The 22,923-nt window shown below is 40.4% G+C and overlaps 2 protein-coding genes across 2 annotated transcripts; both read right to left on the reverse strand.

Moving 5' to 3' along the window:
* Positions 1–390: 390 nt before the first annotated feature.
* LOC114350825 (retinol dehydrogenase 13) lies at positions 391–21,299 on the reverse strand. Its single transcript, XM_028301768.1, has 8 exons — positions 21,129–21,299; positions 6,622–6,697; positions 6,072–6,198; positions 5,250–5,386; positions 4,265–4,421; positions 3,429–3,597; positions 2,602–2,806; positions 391–1,625 (listed from the first exon to the last, which is right to left on the reverse strand). The coding sequence occupies exons 2-8, from the start codon at positions 6,693–6,695 to the stop codon at positions 1,502–1,504; spliced, it is 993 nt and encodes a 330-aa protein (XP_028157569.1). The 5' UTR covers positions 6,696–6,697; positions 21,129–21,299; the 3' UTR covers positions 391–1,501.
* LOC114350824 (patj homolog) lies at positions 17,379–21,129 on the reverse strand. The gene has a single exon (XM_028301766.1). The coding sequence runs from the start codon at positions 20,934–20,936 to the stop codon at positions 18,939–18,941; it is 1,998 nt and encodes a 665-aa protein (XP_028157567.1). The 5' UTR covers positions 20,937–21,129; the 3' UTR covers positions 17,379–18,938.
* Positions 21,300–22,923: the final 1,624 nt, after the last annotated feature.

Below are 22,923 nucleotides of genomic sequence, written 5' to 3' on the forward strand. Positions count from 1 at the left end.
TTTGCGAGTGCGTTACGCCCGCTACTATTCAACGCGGCTTACTAGGACGACAAGCCGCGCGCTCGCGCCATGCCCGCTACTGTTCCACTGCCCTCTATCTAGGAGCGAGCCACACTCGTTACTGATAGACCGGAGGTACTCCGGATGGTATCCGTCTATATGGGAGTGACACACGCTACTGTGAGACCGCTCGTCTTATCTGGGAGAGCCGCACGTGGGACTATTCGACACGGCCTACTACGGGCGTGCGACCACATCATAGTCATAGTTATAAATAATCGAGGGCGTATCGGAATCCATCATCCATCAATAGGGACAGTGATAATAAAACGGCCGCATAAGTGCGATTTGTAAATAAAATAGACTGAAAAAATATCAAAATATTTTTTAAAAGGGTGATAGAAGCTTCGATTTATTGGTGCTGTAAACTTTCATTGGGTGGAGTACCACCTTTCGATGGTAAAACACAGATATTATGTATTAATTGTAATAGTGCTGCTATAACCAGAAGAGAGTAGAATGTGTAAAAGTGGGCGTGGCCTGGCGACAGACTATTGTATATTTTGTTTTTCTTTACGAACTATGCTTTTTTATTCAAAAGGCTTCATTGTAAAGTTTGTAAAGGTTTTAGGTTTATAGTATTATGATGACGTGAGAGAAATTATGCTTAATGCGGCTTTAGACTGACAAAATCCTCAAAAATCGTGGTCATACGCATTGACTTGAAGAAAAAATTTCTTAAGCAAGTCACGTGACGGAAAATGACACTATTTGTGAATATAGTTTTTAAGTTATTAGAGTAAGTTAGGATAAGAATTTACATGAAAATAAATTTTATATTATTAATAAATTTTTGTTTTATTTTTTATTAAATAACTAACAACAACTAAATAAATGCACACAAATGCTTATATCTAGAACGAAACCAACTTTGTTCAACACCACTTGCTCCATCAGACAGTCGCATTTAATTTAAATAATCTAATAGTTTTAACCTGAGACTCGATAATTTTTACTTCGTTGATCCGACGAAGATACCACGTTGATCTAAGATCACTTAAAACAGTGATCTACAAAAAAGTTATTATGAAGAGGCTGACAGTTATTCTACATAATCTTACATCATGCATGTAAAAAAATTTTGAGCATGTGAGAAAATTAACTAAAGACGAACGATTTTTAAACGTCAAATAGCAAAGATAGAAAATAGTAACCCGGACCCGGCAGTAAATGTGGCGCCTTCCTGTCAATGTCACGGGTGGTATTCAGTGTAGTTCATCAGTTCATCTATCTATACCAAATAATGTACCAAAGTTATTTTTAATTAATAGAAGTTATCTTTCAGTCGTGTAGCTGTGAAAGTCTAATGCTGAGTTATTGTGTGCCAATGTTAACATTTTGAGCACTTCTGACATTGGCAAAATCGAGGTTACCAAAGCCATAAAAAAAGAAAAAGAAAAATCGTGGATCTCACAAGATAAGTCGAGTCTCAAGATCAAGCTCACGCGGCGGCGGGTTGCGCAGGCTGCTTGCGCAGGCGCGTCCACTTCTCGCTGACGCGCCACAGCCAGAGAGATAACTCGAAGTCCTGCGCCTCCTTCGAAGGCTCCACTGGCTTCATGTCTCTGTAACGATAGGACACCATGAAAGTAAAGATTGAATAGTGAAAAAAATTGGTTACCTTATGCACTTCTAGAAATTAGTTCATGCTTTGTTGGGGGCCACAGCAGATATGCAACTTTTAGCATCGGCTTGGCGATTTTGAGACTGCATCGATGCTGAATCACGTTTTGGTGACTTTGCGGTTCGATCGCAATATCAAATCGTTTTAGCGACTGCTTCGATGTTGGATCGGCCACACTCGGCTGACGGACAGGTTTTTTTTTATGTGACAAAGCAAAGGGGCAGTCGGATCACCTGATGGTAAGTAATTACCGTCGCCCATAGACACCCGCAGTCCCAGGGGCGTAACAAGTGCGTTGCCGGCCTTTAAGGTGTAGATACGCTCTCTTCTTGATGGTTAGTTAGGTAGACGTAAATGCCAAATCGATGCGACCAGGCATCCTAAAAGGAACTCAACCGTCGCGTTTGGCGTTTTTAAGTGTACTGTGTGGTCGCTGCATTCAACTTCTAAAAAGCAACTAAATCACCGGTGCTAAAGCCCGGTCTGTGAGCACGTAGAATTTTGTCTAATGACCCCAAGCTACCTATACTTATCGCTCGCGCGTAATTATGTTGCTGTCGCGCTCGCACACTCACTGCGGGCGCCCGTCGCACAGTCGCGACAGCAATATAATGAGGGCTATCGTTTTAGCGCTCACCAGTTAGCGCCACTGTAGAGTAAGGTCCTGTCAGTTGCTAGTAGCGAAGACAGTGGCACCAACTGGTGAGCGCTAAAGTGGTAGGAGGACTATCGCATTTGCACTCATCAAGATGGCGCCACTGTAGAGTAAGGTCCTGTCAATCGCCAGGGGTGCCAACTGTTAAGTATAAAAACGATAGCCCTCACTATACGCGAGCTCGGGGTCATTGGACAAAATTCTACGTGCTCGCAGACCAGCGACTAGTAGCATGTGTGTTGTGGGCCTTAAATCAACTTACACATAGTAGTCTCCTGCGCATCTCCTCAGCTTTGGATCCAGTGCAGCGTGCAGGATGACCTGTGCACCGATCTTGGGCGTCTTCATGACGGGCCAGAACACCGGGTACACCAGGTAGCGCGTCAGGCTCCTGGTCATGGGCAGGTGGCGTGTCAGCGCCGTGTCCGTCAGGCCCGGGTCCACGGCTATGACGGATATGCCCGCGTCTGAGGAATTGGAACCAGTGGTTAGTATCTTCTAAGGGTCCATAAATGTCATGTTGTATATTGTGCATAAATTGGGCAGACAAGAAATTATTGAATAAGTCCGTTTGTTATTATATGTTATAGATTCAGCCGTTTGGTGTAGTGGTTCGAAACGGACTACTATTCCGGAGGTAGTGTTGTAGTTCCCGCACAGTACAAATATTTGTGTGCATGAACGAACATATTTGTTTTACGTAGTACTTATTATTATTCTGTGGTATTGGACTGGTTGTTTTCTATGTATAATAAGTATGTATTTACAAAAAAAAAGGATTTAAGTATGTTTATATCCGTTTTCTAGTACCCATAGTACAAGCTTTGCTTAGTTTGGGACTAGAAGCGCAGTGTAAAATGTCCAAGGATATTTATTATATTATTAATTTATTTATAATTCTACCAAACGTGTAAAAAAAAAAGATTCGCAATGAAATTTTGCGCAAACTGTTGCTAGATGTTATTTATTTATTTATTTAAAGACTTTATTGCACACACATAACAATGTTCCGTACAAAAAGGCGAGCTTAATGCCATAAGTCATTCTCTACCAGCTTGTTACTATCAACAAGATTATTATTAGTCATACCGAGCGTGTTCTTGGCAAGTTCCCTCGCGAACAGAACATTCGCGAGCTTGCTCTGCGCGTAAGCCGCGCGCGCGTCGTAGTTGCGCGTCATATTGAGATCCTCTTTGAGAATGTGGCCATTGTAGTGCGCGCTTGATGATACCACCACCACGCGGCTCGGGACTGACGCCTGCGGAAAAGAGATCCAGGTCATTAATGCCCATTTTCACCATCAATCCCTAATTTTTAAGTGACCCCTATGGTAACACATAACAGGAATTTTGTTTTAATAGGGGTTACTCAAAAATTAGGGATTGATGGTGAAAACGGGCATAAGTCTCTGTAGAAGCAGGACTAATTTACCAGAGGCAAATGGAGGATTTGGACTATACTCCCAATGGCCAGAAGGGTTGGGGACTTACTTCTTTATCTAAGAAGTAAGTAACCTATAATAAAGCAAACATTTACGAAAGCGTTGCAAACATTATGTTGACTAGTTGGTGCTTTTGGCGAGCTACAGGCCCGTCACGACAGTGGCGCCAACTTACTACATGCGACAGTCCTATCTCCACAGCGCTCAAAAGTTAGCGCTACTATCTTAGCCGCTTATGAGTGAAACACGGGCGTATTTAATACTGCATCAATGATACGGGGTTCACTGGTAGAAAGAGTTAACTGGTAAACCGCAAGGTTAAAGTACCAGAGGTCTGCCTGCAATCACTTCTTTTAAAGGACCTCTGTTTGAAATGCCCTGTTTACAAAGACTTTTTTCAGATGAAAGGCCAACAAATTTTGATACAGGGCCTGCCACTGGAGTGACATAATCATACTTAAGTTCAAAGCCGTTGTTGCCTTACCTTGAGTGTATCCAATAGCAGATTAGTCAGCAAGAAGTGCCCCATGTGGTTGACTCCTAACTGCGTCTCGAAGCCGTCGCGGGTCACGCGTGTTGGAGGCTCCATCACGCCCGCGTTGTTCACTAACACGTGGATGTGTGGCTCCTCCGATTTGAACCTGCGGCAAGAGGTAGGTCTGATGAGATGGCCTCTATGTCAGTGCCCCGATTTGAAGGACAATAAAATTTTAATGAGGGCTATCGTTTTTATACTTAACAGTTGGCTCCCCTGGCGATTGACAGGACCCTACTCTACAGTGGCGCCATCTTGATGAATGCAAATGCGATAGTCCTCCTACCACTTTAGCACTCACCAGTTGGTGCCACTGTCTTCGCTACTAGCAAGTGACAGGACCTTACTCTACAGTGGCGCTAACTGGTGAGCGCTAAAACGATAGCCCTCATTGCGTAAGAAGTCTTTACGACACGCACGTACGACACGGGTAATACTCGTAGAAAGAGTCGAAGCTTCGAACGTCCAACTAATTCTTCGGTATAACATTCGAGTCAAACAACTTCAATGGGTGGATTTTCGTTTAATTATTGCAAACATAACACTCACATTTAAATTTATTTTAATTAAAGAATGGCTTATTAATTTTATACACAATAGACCAGTTTCTCCTTAGACGTCCGTACTGTTCGACAGTCAATAGCGGAATGACTACGGGAAGTGCCCTCCCCTCCAAGCTACAACTACGTCATTGGTGTAGTGGGGCGAACGAGATCGTATGTAGTTGCAATCATGTTGCGTACTTTTTGATTATGGTTACATTATTTAACATATATTTTGCAATGCGAAAAAAAAATCTAAAATAAAAAAGATGTGTAAAAAAAGGTAACAACAAAATGGATGCCATTTAGGGCACTGTGGTTAATATTCTTAAGATGTGGACTACGACGCTGATTTTAGATAAAACCGGTATTATAGATATGACTGGACTCACCTCTCCACAAACTGGCGGATGGAAGCGGTGCTGGCCAGGTCGCAGGGCCGGCAGTACACGTATTTATTCCTGGTCTCCGTCACGATCTCGCGACGCGCCGCTTCGCACTTCTCCATGTCACGACATGCCATGAACACCTGGAAATGGCACGAATGAACCTGGTTAAATCGCAATCTGCGAGAGCCAAAGAAGGAAAAAAGCCTGGTTAAACTTTTATAGTATGGGTACTTCAGAGATTGTCAGGACAAAACTTCCGTAGGTGCACGAAGCGGGGATATGTGGCGGGTATCTAACCTAGCCTATTGATGCACGGAAATGCACGCCTGCCACTCACCGCGCGTGTGGAAGAAATAAGTGACACGCATGCGCTGCTCAATAACTATTTTTCAATGAAGACATGCGTGCGGATGCCCGCTCCAGTTTTAGGCTGGTTTTAGTGTCACGCGGACCGTCCCGCTGTGCGGACCCGCTCCGCACGTCCAATCTGTATGAACTTCTAGGGAGCGTTTTAGAGTAATGCGGTCCGGAGGAACCGCTCGCTCCCTAGCAGTTCACACAGATCGGCTGTGCGGAGCGATCCGCACTGACAGTCCGCGTGACACTAAAACCAGCCTTAGCGAAGGCCTAAGGCCAAGATAAATATGGCTATTTGTATAATACCTTGGCGCCCCTGTTAGCGAACTCCCAGGCCGCCTCCTTCCCGATGCCGGAGTTGGCGCCAGTTATCACCACCGTCTTGCCGTCAGCTCGCACGTCGCGGTCGTAGGGCGGGCCGCCGTAGAAGTATCTAAGGAATGAGGTGCGAATAGTATTTGTACATACCTTGGCGCCCCTATTGGCGAACTCCCAGGCCGCTTCTTTCCCGATGCCGGAGTTGGCGCCAGTTATCACCACCGTCTTCCCGTCAGCTCGCACGTCGCGGTCGTAGGGCGGGCCGCCGTGGAAGTCTCTGAGGAACGGATACGATTGAGTGATTAATTTTAGACTCCTGCTTCATAGTGGCGATGGTCCAAGCCATTGAAAGAAGATTTAAGCTTATTTTTCCACATTTTTACAGCGTAGTAGGTATGCGGTAATTTGGAAACTCTTAACTCAAAAGCGCTGTTCCGCTGTTAATAGAGCAGTTAGGTCAAGTCAACTCTATCTAAAAGATTCAAAGACATTGGATTGGATGTAGGCACGAATCCAAGATGATAAATAAGAAGCCCTTTCTAAAAAGTGAGGGTTTACGGTGTTGTAGCAAAGGGGTTCTCGCTCGGACATAGCTGAAAAGACCTCGTTGCAGCTACCTTATTTGAAAAAAAAAAACACCTACAATCAAAGAAAGGGGTTTTTGTCAGTATCTTAGACATACTTATCAAAAAGTACTCACTTGTAAATGCAAGCTGCGCCCGCGCTGGCCGCCACGGCGCTGATGATCGTCACCGGCAGGTTGGGCACCCACATGCCTGCGGACGACACTCGCCACTTTACACATTGTTTACATCGCGAATATTTGAAACGAATGCCAAAATAAGAGAGAATTCAGCTTATTTAAAAGGAAAATTTAATCATAGGGATAACTACGATCGATCGAATTGTAGGGCAAAGCAAGACTACTGTTGTATAGGGCAAAGAAATGAAATGTTACCTACGTTAAATTTGTATTTATTTTTTGAGTCAGTTGACGAACTTGTAATTTTAAATGTATTTATTTTTTGAGTCAGTTGACGAACTTGTAATTTTAAATTTCTTTAAAAACGAAAGCCTGGTCCGTGAGCACGTAGAATCCCGTCCAATGACCCCAAGCTGCCCATCCTTGTCGCTCGCACGTAATTATGTTGCTGTCGCGCTCGCACACTCACTGCGGGCGCGCGTCGCACAGTCGCCAGCGACATAGCTTGGGGTCATTGGACGGGGTTACCTACGCCATATCGAATGACAAATGATCGAAAATCAAAATATCGAATACGTTTCATCGAACGATCAAAATATCGAACGTTCAGAATATCGAACCATCAAAATATCGAACGATCAAAATATCGAAAGTCGATATAGACGTTTTTATTAAATTTCATCACGCATCATTTCTGAACTTTCCTTTTTGGGACAGGCTAGGCTTATAATAGGTCCCCACGGACATTATTTCTCAAAATTTATAAACTTGAAGAAATGATGCATGATGAAATTTAATAAAACGTCTATATCGACTTTCGATATTTTGATCGTTCGATATTTTGATCGTTCGATATTTTGATGGTTCGATATTCTGAACGTTCGATATTTTGAGCATTCGATATTTTGATCGTTCGATATTTTGATCGTTCGATGAAACGTATTCGATATTTTGATTTTCGATCATTTGTCATTCGATATGGCGTAGGTAACCCCATTGGACGGGATTCTACGTGCTCACGGACCAGACAAAAAAAAACCATCGTCATCATCCATCATCTTTCAAGTCAAATGACCCTAATTTTATTACCTATGAACTGATTACAAAATTTTCTTTTGTCTAATTCCGGAACAAAGAAAAATCAATCATCAAAAACGCTTATCCGCGATTACCCCGCACTTTAATCTCGATCCCCGCGGAAAGTTTGACGGCTGTCGGCCTTCGAGATGTTTCGGATTGTTCGCCTTATCGCCCACCAACTTTTAGATCGATGGCGGTTGCGAAGTAATACAGCCAGCACAACAGACTGTAATAGTCGCAAAATAGCCTGTATTTCTACGAAATAAGACGCCTGTGTTTTGATGTTCTGTCGTCCGTACCTACTACCAGGCCTGGCTCACTCAGCGTGGTACATCCGATAATTACCTACAGCGAAGCGCCCCGCCGGCGGGTATTATATCAGTCGAGTGTCACGCGCTCGCCCGTCAGGACGCTGGCTTGCGTTTTAGTATGATNCACTAGTTTACAAAAAAAAAGTTTTTCTTTTACCCAAAGATAATTTATATTGGATGTGTTTTCTACCAGTCCCCTTATTACAAAAATATATGTCTCATATTTTTATCACGTCAAGTTTTTGAGATATCCACATTAACCTAAGTAAGCTGTCTTGTTAGACGTGTCGGAGTTTCTACTTTATTTTAATTGCGTTTAAGTATTATTTATACATTTTCACTTGTTTTAAAATATCACCAAGGTAGTGTAAATTAAGCCCAAATAACTTTTGCTGAGTTTGTGGTCAAATAATATTGTCAAAAAAGAAAAGACCAGTCACTAAGGCCGTAAAACGGGCCTATTTCTATTACTTTCATATCTCGGTAGCAAACCTGATAAAAAATGTGTTCCTGGTGTAGTGTACGAAAATTTGAGAAGTATATTATTGTACTAGGCTGCAGGAAAAAGAAAACATATACGATTCGGCACCCCAATGTCATGGAGAGAACCAACAAATCAAACTAATGACTGTTACTTCTGCCTCACTAAAACTACAGGTTTTAACAACAAACACCAAGAACATACAATATCCTGATGTTGCATCAGTCACAAAACCTGTGCTACAATCTGAAGGAGTTCTTTATCCGTCATTACCCAGCAATTCCAGCAAGGGAAAGATGCTTGGTATTAATTTAAAGCAGTAGTGAAAAGTTTCCTGGAAAACTATTTTATCTGAGAATTATGCAGAAATAATTTCCAAATTATTGAGGAATTACCAAAGAATGGGTGTGAATAAGTCGTTAAAAATTCATTTTTTACATCATCACCTGGATTTTTTTCTTGAGCACCTGGGAAGCGTGAGTGTTGAGCATGGCAAAAGTTTTCACCAGGATTTGAAGGTTTTTGAGGAAATATTTCAAGGAATTTGGGATAAAAATATGTTAGCGGATTGCTGCAGGTCCATAATAAGGGAAACTGATACTAATCAGTATAAAAGAAGGAGTAACACGACTCATTTTTGATTGTTTTTAGAGATACATTTAAAAAAATGATAAAAATTTATATAATCAATATTTACAAAATATGACGTCCTAAATTTTTTCTAAGTTCAGTTTTTAAGTAAGGGTTAATAACTCTACCGATACCTATCAGTTTCATCTCTGGGTAAAAAACCTTGTAAACTAGTGTTATTAAAATAATAAAGCGAACATTTTATTTTTGAAATATATTTTAAAAATAATTTACATTACATATAACAATGAGAGGATGACATTGCAAGGTGGTGCCAGTCCAGTCTTAAATCCGTTGATATATGCTGCATCTGTCATCTTTTTGACTAAAAGATTCTTCTATAGATGACCCACGCTGAACTGTCCCGCCAAACTCAATGACAGGGGGGCGCTACCATCGTTCAACTATATGGTTTCCAACATGGCAAAAATCTGAACCAGCGATCCGATATTGACGGTGGCGCCCCACTGTCAATGTCATCGACAGGACAGTCCAGTATTTTGGAACTATATCTCGCAGCTTAGACTTTTACTACAGACCTTAGACAGTATTTTTGTAAAAAGTTTTACGCATGGTGGAGGAAGGGACGCTCTAGACACTCAAGTCTACAAGGAGTCACATGAACTCCAGTTTTAAATCCGTTGACATCTGCTGCATCTGCNCTAAGCGTACTATTTTATCACATGTGTCACAGATATTTGATCCCCTGGGATTGTTGAGTCCAACTATAGTAATGGTTAAGGTTTTATTACAACGACTTTGGTTATTACAATTGGACTGGGACGATGAGGTCCCGAGTGACGTCGTGCGCGCATGGAATCGTTTCGTGAATGGCTTGTCTGCGCTCAATACAATACGCATACCACGCCAGGCTATAGCTAGCGACGCTATACGTATAGAATTACACATCTTTACCGATGCATCGCAGACTGCGTATGGCGCTTGTATTTACGTACGTACAATAACACAGCAGGGCATCACGGTTAGATTGTTATTTTCTAAGGGCAAGGTCGCACCCATCAAGCCAGTTAGCATACCTAGGCTCGAGCTATGTGGTGCTTTACTGGGTGCAAGGCTTTACGACAAAGTACGTACATCTCTTCATTGTCACTTTGATAACATAATATTTTGGACCGATTCAACGATAGTGTTAGGGTGGTTACACATGTCTCCAAACTTACAAAAAACCTTTGTGCAAAATAGAACTGCTGAAATACATGAGCTAACAAAGGGACTTCCGTNTATTACTTATTCTGTGCTACTACTCCATCCCTAAAATAGCTCGTCAATATTTAAACCGATTGAATAATGAATCCGGGAAATAGGCATTTTCGAGGAAACGTTTGCGTCTTTGTCGCAAATGTTTATCGTATCTGTTTCAAAGGGAATCATTTAATCGCGTGCTACTTCGAGCGTGAAAACCGATCGGTTTCCACGAAAAACGTTTTGATATTGGCCTAGCGGCTAGCGTGCACGTGTTCCTAAAGTTAGGAACTGTAAACGATTATTCTAAAGGTAGAACCAGGGACATCACTCGAACAAATGCTCAGTTGAGTCTATTAATTCCAATTAACAAGATAATTAATGGACATTAAATTTTGGTTTGGCCTACAGTCAAATGAATAGAGACGAGCTTGAAGACACAATTAACAATCACTTTCCCGGACAGTAACCCAGACACCGATAGAAGTTTCATTGTTATGACTGCTATAGCAGTTCACTGTCACGGAAAATGTTAACAATACCACGGTAATAATATCATACAGTATTGTAACTTCATATAAACAGACGAAACGAGCACTTTCTTTCGAAATTCAAATCTCGGTATGCGCTCGGTATGCAAAAGTCGGGGGTGTCGCGAATGTGCCGAATGGACGTCGGTGGCCAAGTGTTAAAAATGACAAAAGTGATTGAATTTGACTGACCGTCATTTACGGTCAAATTGGTCAAAAACTAGTCAAATTGTCATTTTCAGTCAGTTTGATTTGAAATGAAAATTATATTGCATTAAACCAGCTTTTGCCCACGACTTCGCTCGCCCGAAATTAACGTAAAAGATCATTATCATTATTTTAACCTATTCCATTTACAAAGTATTTTGTTTGTCTAACTAAATAAAAAAATACAATCACAAAACTAGATAGAAATTCTAAGTAGGCAGATGTAATTAAAGTGGGTACTGTAGGTGGGCAGCCCTATTGCATGTTGTCATACTGTGACGTACCGCGCGACTGTTGACATTTATTTCAAAAATATGGCCGAGTTGGAATACTGTATAGATAGTATTACCGTGACAATACCTACATGTTCGGTCTCATTGTAGCTCTAGAAACTTTGATGGTAAATAAGTACTACTCTAAAGACGCTACCGTTTCGCCATGAATGGTTTTAGGAAAGAAAACAACAGAACATTTTCCTTATTTTTATATTATTTTCGTTTAACTTACATTCGAGTGTAAGGCTAAGTTGTGGTGTCGTATGTCACGTATCTTACAGTGCGCCAACTAAACACGATCACACTTCACGGGTGTAAGGAATATGTGATGGCCGAGATATTAATTTATTTCCAACTGCTCGAGTTGAAATTATCTGAAAATTAACGGTTTTTAACCCTTGACAGAAAGAGCTTTTAAAAACAGGTTTACGTGTTACTAAAATTAAAAAAACTTATGTTTAATGTGATTTGTAGATGTTTCAAGTAATTACACAGGAAAACATGGTTCTGTATGTCAGAGTCAAATACTTTCGTGACATCCAAAGTGGCCAAAGAGTTGACCACACAACTTTATTCCAATTTATTGGCTTCTTTGGGTGAACGATTCTAACTATTTGACGCTGACTATACTTACTATAGAGATATTTTCAACATTTTCCCAAAGACAAGTATGGCACGGGTATGGCAAGCAGTTTCCGACTGATCATTTTGAATATTGCAATAAATTAACACCAGGTGCGATTGCGGTCAAATACCTTGTCTTGCATAAAAAAAATATTAATAAAGGATTAATCTCACTTTTCCTTTCTATCAAGGGCTTAACTGGTATAATATTTACTTTAATAGGAACATGAAGCTTAACTCACTATCGGCAAATTATAAGAACTGATCTGCGCCATCACATACTCTCAACATTTAACGGAACATTTACTATGAACTATTTCAGTCTGCCTGAACGGAAGATTCTTAGTAACATATTTCAATATTGATCTGCTAACTCGACTATGGGATATTGTTTCCAAGAACGCCAATGTAAAAACTGCTAGGTATATACAGCGTGATCACGTAGCGATGTCACGCAATAATACGTATTTTACGACACTTCTCTTTTCAAATTACGTGTAAAGGTTCTTTTATATTGGCGTCCTAGAAGGCTTATTCGAATACAAAAATATAAAATTTTATTACACATACATCTCTATCTGGTACGGAAATATGTTCAGAAATGTGTAATGTATGGCTGAAGCGAAACAAGAAGAAAATGCGAGTAAAGTTATTAATTGTACTTTAGTTACATTTTGCAAATGAAACTGATTAGATAAATACAAACTTAGCTGTGGCTTTATCACAATAAAAAATCTCTTAAAATCAACACATTTAGTAGAAAATATAATTACTTTCATTACATGAACATAACTATTAAGTACAAACATAATACAAATGCTTAAAATACAAACAATTGTTAAACATTCAAGCAAAACAACCAGTAAAATATAATATAATATTTTGTACATTCGTATTTGTAAAAATAAAGCTTTCAGATACAAATAGATATTGCATGTGATTAATCAATGCCAGGATTTAACATGTACATTATTCACAATTGGAAATACTATCGCTATGACGTGAACTATACATTTAGGACCGCTGTTTGCAGAGAATCACGCTGTATTTACTACGCGTGCTCCCTTGAACACAACGGCCATCTTTAGGTGGTGCCAAGGAGTGCGGTGGTTGGGAAGATATCGGTGACGTGAGATTTAAATCTAAGTATATCTAAGTTACAACCGCAAATTCGCAGAGTTATTTCATGTTGGATTTAATTTTAAATAGCAAGCTTTTGCTTCGAAGATCAGGAATCAATAAAAAGCAGCGCTTATAAATCGGCACGAGGTCGAAATTGATGCCCCAATAACAAGTCCCATTTATTTTGTATAAACAAGAGACTCGAGTATAAGTGGCGGCGGATCCAGTCTCCCCTGAGACTTCCGAGACACGAAATTCTGATATCGAATTAAATATTAGTTTTCACTCGATACTAGGGCATGTAATATCGGAAGGTTTTCAATTCCGATATTGGATTCCGATATTAGATCTCAATATCGGAATTCCGATATTAATATCGGAATTGAGTTAATGTGCTATAAAATTAATATTTGGTTATATTTTTACGTTATGGGCATCCATTGCATTTGGTTTTTTATGTGACAAGAGGCAAACGAGCAGACGGATCACCTGATAATGAATGGTTACTGAAAATGAGCCTAAATGGACTAGCAAATAATTAAAGTGTTTTTATAAAATCACAGGTATCAAACAAACTTTTACTCCTTCATTATATTACCCTGTTTTATGTTGGCGGAACGAATTTTAGAGTCATTCAAATCACGTGTTACAAAAATTGTAGAGAGTGGTAAAAATCTTGAATATGCTTGTAATTTGTTCCTTTTTGATTATATTATCGATGTACAACTCACAAAACCACGAGCCATCATCATCATCATGTCAGCCATAGGATGTCCACTGCTGAACACATGCTCCGATGCTGATTTTCACAATAGCCGGTTGGTGGCGGCCTGCATCCAGCGCCTTCCTGCTACCTTTATGAGGTCGTCGGTCCACCTTGTCCTACGCTGCGCTTTCCGGTACGTGACCTCCACTTCAGAACCTTGCTGCCTCTTCGTCCGTCTGTTTTGCGTACTAAGGCAGAGCCGTTGGAAGACCTTATCACAAAGCTCGAAGACCTTAATCGAGTTTCCCAACAGGTAGGCCTTCGGATGAATATGGAAAAAACGAAGCTTATGTCGAATGCCCATGTTGCTCCTTACCCAGTTTCGGTTAGGAGCTCGATTCTCGAGATTGTTGACAAGTAAGTATGTCTATCTCGGACAAACGATCAGCTAGATAGTTAGATGCAATTTCGAGAAAGAGGTAAATCGTCGAATACGAAGACGAAAGTCTTCAATTAGTGTGTGTTACCAGTGATGATATACGGCTCGAAAACGTGGCCTTTGAATATAGGGCACAACCCGCACAACGTGTTAAGGTAACAAGAGGGATAAGCTTGGTGTTTCTTTACGAGATCTAATCAGAAATGAGGAGCTCCGTAAACTAACTAAGGTCGCTGATATAGCCCGACGGATTAGCAAGCTGAAGTGGCAATGGGCAGGGCACATAGTACGCAGAACTGACGGTCCATAAAAGTAAAATTAATGTATGAAAGGGAGTTGAGATGTCGTTCTTTGTTGACCAAGTACGTATGGCAAATGCTAAAATTGATTTAGAACAAGTTAAATTAACCATAAATAGTAAAGATATTAAAATATTTGCAGTGGAACAAAAAGTAATAGTGAGAGACATGAGAAAATCATTGGTATTTGCCAATAATGTACTTTGGGCTTTGTGGCAGGTTGTGGAGAGTTTAAATGCTTTGTTTAAAATCTCAATTAAAACTTTTATCTGATTCCGATATTACGATATTGGGTCGCTCAATATCGGAATTGAAATATCGGATCTCGCAGTCCGAGATTCCGATATTACGAGATTCCGAGATTCCGATATTCATGCCCTACTCGATACTGCCCGAGACAGTGTCTCGAAGGATATTCTCTAGAATGTATATTTGCATTTATATTAGATAAGGCATTGAGAAGATCGAAAAGTGACTAAAATACTTTCAAAATTTTGAGATCGTTAAAAATAAATGCATCATGGCGGAGTATTATTATTATTTATAGACTTTGTCCATTTCAATGCAATAAAATTATAACGAGATTAGACATTAGAGATTGCAAATTTGGTTTTCCGGATTTGTGTTACGTACAATTCCGGATTATCCGGATTTTTCGAATATTGGGTAATTTTTTTAAACCATCAATTTAATTTAAATAAAACGTAGTTTTTTTCAAAAAGATGTAAGTATTTGAAAAAAAGCGTTTTATTTTATTAACGCGCATGGAATTTACTCCTCTTTTTTTCGGTTTGCGCTACAAGCTTTCGAAATTATTTGAACTTTGCATTATTTTTTTCGTTTTAGTACAACTGCATTTCAGAATAAAAACTTGCTTGTACCTATAAAATATTTTTTTTATTCTTCTTCTTGTCGTGTCGACAACAAACCTACACAGCGTCAGCCCAAAACTCCGCCACAAGAGTGGCGTTGTCAGTAGCCTTCATTAAATCTTCCTGCTTGCAGTTGTTTGGGCACGCAGGGCACGACATCATGTGCTTCGTCGACTGGGGAACAAAACCACACTTGCACTCCAAGTTTGATCCATCCAAGAATCCCCACCTGACACCTGAACAGATTGTCCTTACTACGGCAGACCTGTCCGAAGTCTATAAAGATTTCCAGGTAGGCCAGGGGAGCTAATTTTTTTATTATAATTTTATTTTACACTTTTAAGTTGTATTTCAATCTCAGGGCCCTGGTCATTATTTACGACCAAAGTGCTCGGGAAGACGAATCCAACGAACTCAAACTCTATAAGTTTCTGCCGTTTCGGTTAAGAGTTCCTATGGCCACCTCCTGACTTCATCATCAGGACCCTGAACATCATCTAGCACTTAAGTGCTTGAAAAGACAAATCCAACAAACCCAAATTCGATGAGTTTCCACCGTTTCGTTTAGGAGTTCCTATGGCCACCTCCCGAATCCATCATCAGGACCCTGGGCATCATTTAGCACTAAATTGCTCCAAAAGACAAATCCAACGAACCCAAGTTCGATGCGATTCCGCCGTTTCGTTTAAGAGTTCCTATGGTCACCTCTTGACTCCATCATCAACCCAGCTAAATGGTCGGCGGTATAGCCAACAACCTGTTTAGAACTCTTTTAAGGATTTCTCCACAATCACCCCCATTCTCATATTCACATTTCGAGATGAATTAATGTAAGCAAATCGAATCCGCTGGGTGAACTAGATGGGCGAGGTTGAAGATCTCTACTTACACTTGGCCTGCGGATGAATATGGAGAAAACAAAGCTTATGTCCAATGTCCATGTTGCGCCCTACCCAGTTTCGGTTGGGAGCTCAATTCTAGAGATTGTTGACAAGTATGTCTACCTCGGACAAACGATTCAGCTGAGTAGGTCCAATTTCGAGAAAGAGGTCAATCGTCGAATCCAACTCGGCTGGGCAGCGTTTGGGAAACGACGCAACATCTTTTAGTCCAAAATACCTCAGTGCCTGAAGACTAAGGTCTACAACCAATGTGTGTTACCAGTGATGACTTATGGTTCGGAAACGTGGCCTCTCACTATAGGCCTTATACAGAAGCTCAAATTGCACAGCGTGCTATGGAGAGGGCTATGCTCGGTGTTTCTTTACGAGATCGAATCAGAAATGAGGAGATCCGTAAACGAACTAAAGTCGCTGACATACTAGCCCGACGGATACAAGCTTAAGTGGCAATGGGCAGGGCACATAGTACGCAGAACTGACGGCCGATGGGGCAGCAAGGTTCTGGAGTGACATGCAATAAATAATTTGAATTTAGAGTGGAGGCCGCGTACCGGAAAACGCAGCGTGGGACGTCCACCCACAAGGTGGACCGATAACATCATAAAGGTAGCAGGAAGGCGCTGGACGCAGGTCGCTACCAACCAGGCAACATGAAAAGCATTGGGGGGACCTATGTTCAGCAGTGGACGTCCTATGGCTGAGATGATGATGATGATGATGACTTACACTTGCAAGGGATATTTGCCGATTTAGCTGCTCTTTAAAACTCAGCGATATGGTGTTTCAGAATCAGCGTCTCGTATAAAACTCACTAGCCGACTAGCGAATTCACTTACGCATGCGGCATATCGCGTTATTGTGCGACGAAGTTCAATCAAAACTTCGCTTGTTTTGCATCCATGTTGCATTCAATAGATATTTTGGTTTATGGTTTTATGATAAAATTTTTGGGGTAAAATATTCGAAAAAACCGGATTTCAAAGTAAAAATCCGGATTTTTTTATAGCCTCAAAATCCGGATTTTTCAGATATTTTCGAATTTCGAATAATCCGGATTGCAATCTCTATTAGACATGACTATTCGACGACAACATTAGTCAGATTTAAAGTTATTTAACACTCATATCACATGTGCTCCCTAAATAGTGCAGTCAGCTTTTACCGGCACCGACTGTTTTGATTCATTTTACATTAGTCTGATGCCTTTCAGAACAAAAATAACTTAATACGAATGAAGGGAGAATATAAACATAAGGGTTTAATCCCTACTAAAACCCCATACAAATGACATGCAGATTCATCATACAATTCAAAGCGAAATTATTTTTCCCGCCCGAACTGAAGGCGTGGTAGAATACATTCCTAAAATGTAAAGACTTATGAGGGATTACTTTCAAATATTTTTAAGGCGGTTTTAAATAACTAGGGATTAATGTAACAGGTATAAATGGTAAATGATCAATGAAGAATGACCTATCAGGCATCCCACAGTCGGCGCCTGTAATACAGCTGAAAAATAGCCCACTCAAATAAAGGCTTAAACATTTCACTAATTGTAAAAGGTATATTCCATTTAATCAAGCATGTATATTAGTATACATTTTCGTTAATTTGTGAGTGGGATATTTAAAGCATTATTAAATCTCGTACGTATAATAAAATCTATAAACATTAAATTAATTTGAGGTTTACTATTAAATTGGCATCATCACTTTAGATGAGTAAAAACTTAATGTTAAATGTTAAAGCTGTGGTACATTATAGCAATAAGTACAATATAATACATAGGGAACATAAATCAAATGGCAAGAACTCAATTCATATTCAAATCCGTTTTACAGATACCTCAATAAATGAGATTCAAAAATGATTCAATTATTTACATAAAGTTACATTCACAATTGTTCCCTTAGGTTAGTATCTACAGGTCAGTGACGTTAAAACTAGATTTGCTAAAGATCTAAATGTTCGTTAAAAGGTTTGATGCACAAGTTTTAAAGTAATTATTAATTACATAAGTATATTTTACAATGTCTTGAAATTGTGAATTTATAAAAATCTACTGAATTAATACGAAACTACATTAATGACAAACAAATTATATATAAGGGAAAATTCAAGACATTGTAAAACCTTGTTATTAATATGCATTAAAATTGTGTGCAGTACAAAAGAGCATGATGATGTGTCTTATGTAAAAAATATTATCTACCTAGTAAAGCGTAAAATATTATTGTATCATAGATATTGAGCTCGGTACTGAACTGTGAGCTTTATGTTGATTGTTGGTCACATAACATAGAATACATAGTGAGACACTATAATTTACTGTGGTGTAAAAAAAAGTTTTAGCATGTATCAAAATTTTAAAATTCAATCAGAAAAGTGATTAATTATACATGTTATGAAAGCAGATATTTTCTATGTTATGTGGGCAATATCAAACCCTGTGGCACTCACTAAAATGCCCTCAATGACTAGTCTATAGGACCTGCACAGTGCTGCCTACCAGACAGCATTTCAGTTCCACCGGAAATACCAGCATTCCGATATGTACCACATCCTAAGTTCAAGTAAGTAGATATGACTTCAAACTTTGACTAGTAAGGTTAAGTAATCACAAGGAGTTACAATTAACTTGGTTTAGTATTCAATGTTGTTGTGCTTTTAGACTTGGAGTCATGTGGAGGCAAGGGCCGGGCTATGCCCACTTTGACCGTGCCTCTGGGAGCGCCCTTGAGCGCCTGCACTGCCTGGTCTAATGTAGCATTCTTAATACTAACTCCATTAACCGACATCACTCTGTCTCCTGGCGATATCTCGCCATTTTTCTCAGCCACTCCACCAGGTACCAAGCTTCTTACCACTATCACAGTGCCATTGGGATCTATGGGGTCTTGATAGTCGAGGATGGAAAAGCCCAGCCCTTGGTCTGATTTCACAAGCTGCACAATGTCCTCCTTGCTCTGCCACATAGCTAATCCTGATACACACTCAAGTGACCTAGATTTTCTTGAGTGACCAGAGTGGTTGGTCAGAGTTGCTGTGCTGGATGTGTTTATTGAAGTATCAGATTGAGCTTTCACAAGTGTTGTCAGGTTGTTGAGGCTGCCTGATATAATTTTCCTGGCTTCAAAGCCCTCTCTGTCTGGAGCTAAATTAATAAGCGGTCGTGGACCACTCTCACTACTGCTCCTTGCACACACCAAGCGAACACGATTAGGCAGGCGTTTCAATATGTTGACAACTTCTGTGTGTGTTAAGCCATGTAATCTGTACTCATTCGCTTCTAGAAGTTCATCACCAGCCAAAAATGTACCCTGTTGCCCAACTGGGCCCTCGGGGAGCACAGACCTAATGTAATGGTGAGGCCTCACTTCCTGGCCTCCTTCAACGTCCACTGTGCCTTCTAAACTAATGCCAAGGCCTTCTAGTTTTCTAACTTCACCTACAATAATCTCTTTACCATTTACTTCAGTTTCCCATTTCTTCTTTATCTCCTCATCACTTACAGCTAAAATTTCATCAAACCTCCTGTCTAATTCCTCTTGTGTTGGTTCGTTGGTTTCTTCTAATTCTCCCACCTCTAAGACACTTGAGTCTATGGTAGTGTTAGATTCAGGCTCAGGTTCTATCTCTGTGACACTATTTTCTGCTTGGGAAGGCACTGGGAACCAGGTAAGGGTCGTAGTAGATGGAGAGGGTGACGATGGTCTCTCCTCATTAAATATAGCTAACTGAAGGTGTTCATACTTTGGACCTCTTAAGTATCTTTCCAACACAAGGTGAACAGATATTCCTGTATTCCTTAAAATCTCCACAGCCTGAGGGTTACTCTTCTCTATCAAGGACACACCGTCCACCTCTATTATTCTATCATTTATTTTAATTTTACCACTCTGCTCTGCGCTACTTCCTTCTATTATGCTCTTCACAAAAATACCAGAGAGCTCCTCTTTCTCACAAACATAACCGGCTACAGTGATTCCCAGCCCGTACACATTCTTATTCAGGTCCACATGAACTACTTCTACTTCAGGTAAATTAGGCAACTCTACAGGTACAGTGATGGTGATGGTCGGGGAGACGGTGTCCGCTACAATGGGGTGGTCGGGGATCTGCTGAGGGTTGTCGCCCACCACGCTGACGGCGGCCGCTACGATGTTCTCGGAGTCGCCGTTTTGGCCGTTGATGTAGTCCGTGTAGCACTGGGAGAGGTCGTAGACGGCGCCGTAGCCGCACTCGATCAGGTGCCGGTCGAGCAGCTCGGGGTCGGCGAGCAGCTTGGTCGGGACGAGCGCGGTGCCCGGGAGCGGAGCCCGCAGGGCCGCGGCGGGGTCCGCGGGGCGCGCCACCAGCAGTCGGACCGCGGGCCCGGCCTGGCGCAGCACCGCCGCCACCTGCTCCGACGTGAAGCCGCGCAGGTTGACGGAGCCGACCTGCAGGACGTGGTCGCCGCTCTGCAGCCGGCCGTCCTTCTCGGCGATCCCGCCCGGCAGCACGTACTTGATCACGACGCCCGTGCTCCTGCCGCCCACCAGGTTGAACCCGAGCCCGTTGCCGTCGTTGGTCAGCTCTACGACTTCCACCTGCGCCCACTCGGTACTCAGCACCATTGCGGTCCTCACCATCGGGCCATTCTAGACGTTACGTGATGCACGCCCGTGAGACTCCGCCGAGGTTATGCTCCTCCGACGACCGCATTTCGCCCCAGATCTCACTACGCACGGTTCAAAGCACTCCCGAAAACATGGAAAACTAATCGTTTGCCCTAACTAGCGTAAAAATCTTGTAAATTTGTTAGAAAAATGACATTTACATACTTGCTGAATCGGAGACAGCGAGAATGTGGCCAGCTGCTGGGAAGTTTGCCCGATGAATAAATTTTTCACCTACTAGATCTACCAGTCATTGCTTGCTTCCACAAACTTAAAAACAAATTAATAACATATTAATTCATATTACCGTAACAATTATGTAGAGAAATACCTACACAAAATAATAAACAAAATCAGGTGATAAGTTTTTTTTTGCTATTTTGACGATTTTGACGTTAAATTAACAACTTAGTTTACGGAACAATAATAAAGATGGCGCTGTACATCTGCATTGCCAGCTGAAATAGCATAAAGTGGCAAGAACGTGGTACACGTATTGTACGGTAGATGGCCTTCTGTATATTAGTTTGACCCACCACCAATAGATGGCGCTTCAACCATGCTTAAATCTTTAGTAGTACTATTCAACAATAGATGGCAGTGCACAAAGATAAAATTAATGCGATACATAGAAAAAATATTAATTTATTTTGTCTTGTGGAATTAAACGTTGACGCAAAAAATGCTACATTGAGCTTGCACAATAAAAGGTTGTTTAGAAGAATTATGTAAGTAGGCAATGAGACTACGCCGATCCCCCTAGATGTGTGAAGTGAACGTCTTCAATAAGATATTTTATTAGTTAAGTAGTACACCTTTCTAAGAATGAAAAGTCGAAGACGAGGTATTGAGGAATTTACAAAAAATCTTAGGCTCTGGAACGGCCTTCCGAACAACTTTTTTNTATGCGTTACTCGGTAAAAAACTATCTTTGATATTGACATGTCTTGCTAAGTTTTTTTAGAACAGTAACATTGTCATCTTATTAGATTTGCAAATGGCTGAACGTAGTGAGTGAGCCGCAAAAAATTATTTCCTATTTATTTGAAAAAAGGGACAACCATAACACGTCCATCCCGTGTACGGTTTTTAAACATAATTATGTACCTCATGCAGTATAGTTTCAGATAATTGCACAAGATCTGCTAATTCACAGATAGTTTTTTGGATATATCGGACACGTTCCAAATTGTCACGGCCATGGTATTAAAAATGTGTCACTGCCGCAAACTATTTAAGTACATGGTCGTGACATTACAACGCGTGGTTGTGACATTCTATTTTTATTATTTTAATAGTTTNACTTTTTTTGAATTTCTAGACTGCCTACTCAGTAAGTTAAAATCACATCACTATAAAAAACATGTAATAATTACCGGAGATTTTAACATAGATGCCTTGAAAAACCCTAGTGAATATAAAAAACTTGTTGAAATTATGTTAGAACTTAATTTACACCAAATTATTGATAAACCTACCAGAGAAACATTAACAAGTGCAACTTGTATAGATCTCCTTTTCACAAATAATAAATTTTATTCTGTAACTGTGGAAGACTTAGGTATTTCAGATCATAATTCTATATTGTACAGCTTCGAACTTAAAACCCAAGATAAACCAAAAGTAATTTATAAAAATATGCGCCACTTAAATAGTGCAAAGAATGTACAAGCTTTTTTATCGGACATCAGTTCAATAAACTGGAATGATATCTTGGTCTATAATACGGATATAAACACTAACTACGGGCTATTTGATGACACATTAAATCAAATTTTAAATCATAGAATACCAGTGAAGCGCGTCAAATTAAATCCTAACACACATAATAAATGGCTAACAAATGGACTAAGAGTATCTTGTAAATATAAGAGATTTCTAAGCGCACTTAAAAATCGCTCAAACGATAAATTTCTCAAAAAATATTTCATTCAATATTCTAAAACATTAAAAAAATGTA

Source organism: Ostrinia furnacalis, unplaced genomic scaffold (genome assembly GCF_004193835.3).
Source record: "Ostrinia furnacalis isolate ACB-3 unplaced genomic scaffold, ASM419383v2 OfSCF0990, whole genome shotgun sequence".
Taxonomy (NCBI): domain Eukaryota; kingdom Metazoa; phylum Arthropoda; class Insecta; order Lepidoptera; family Crambidae; genus Ostrinia; species Ostrinia furnacalis.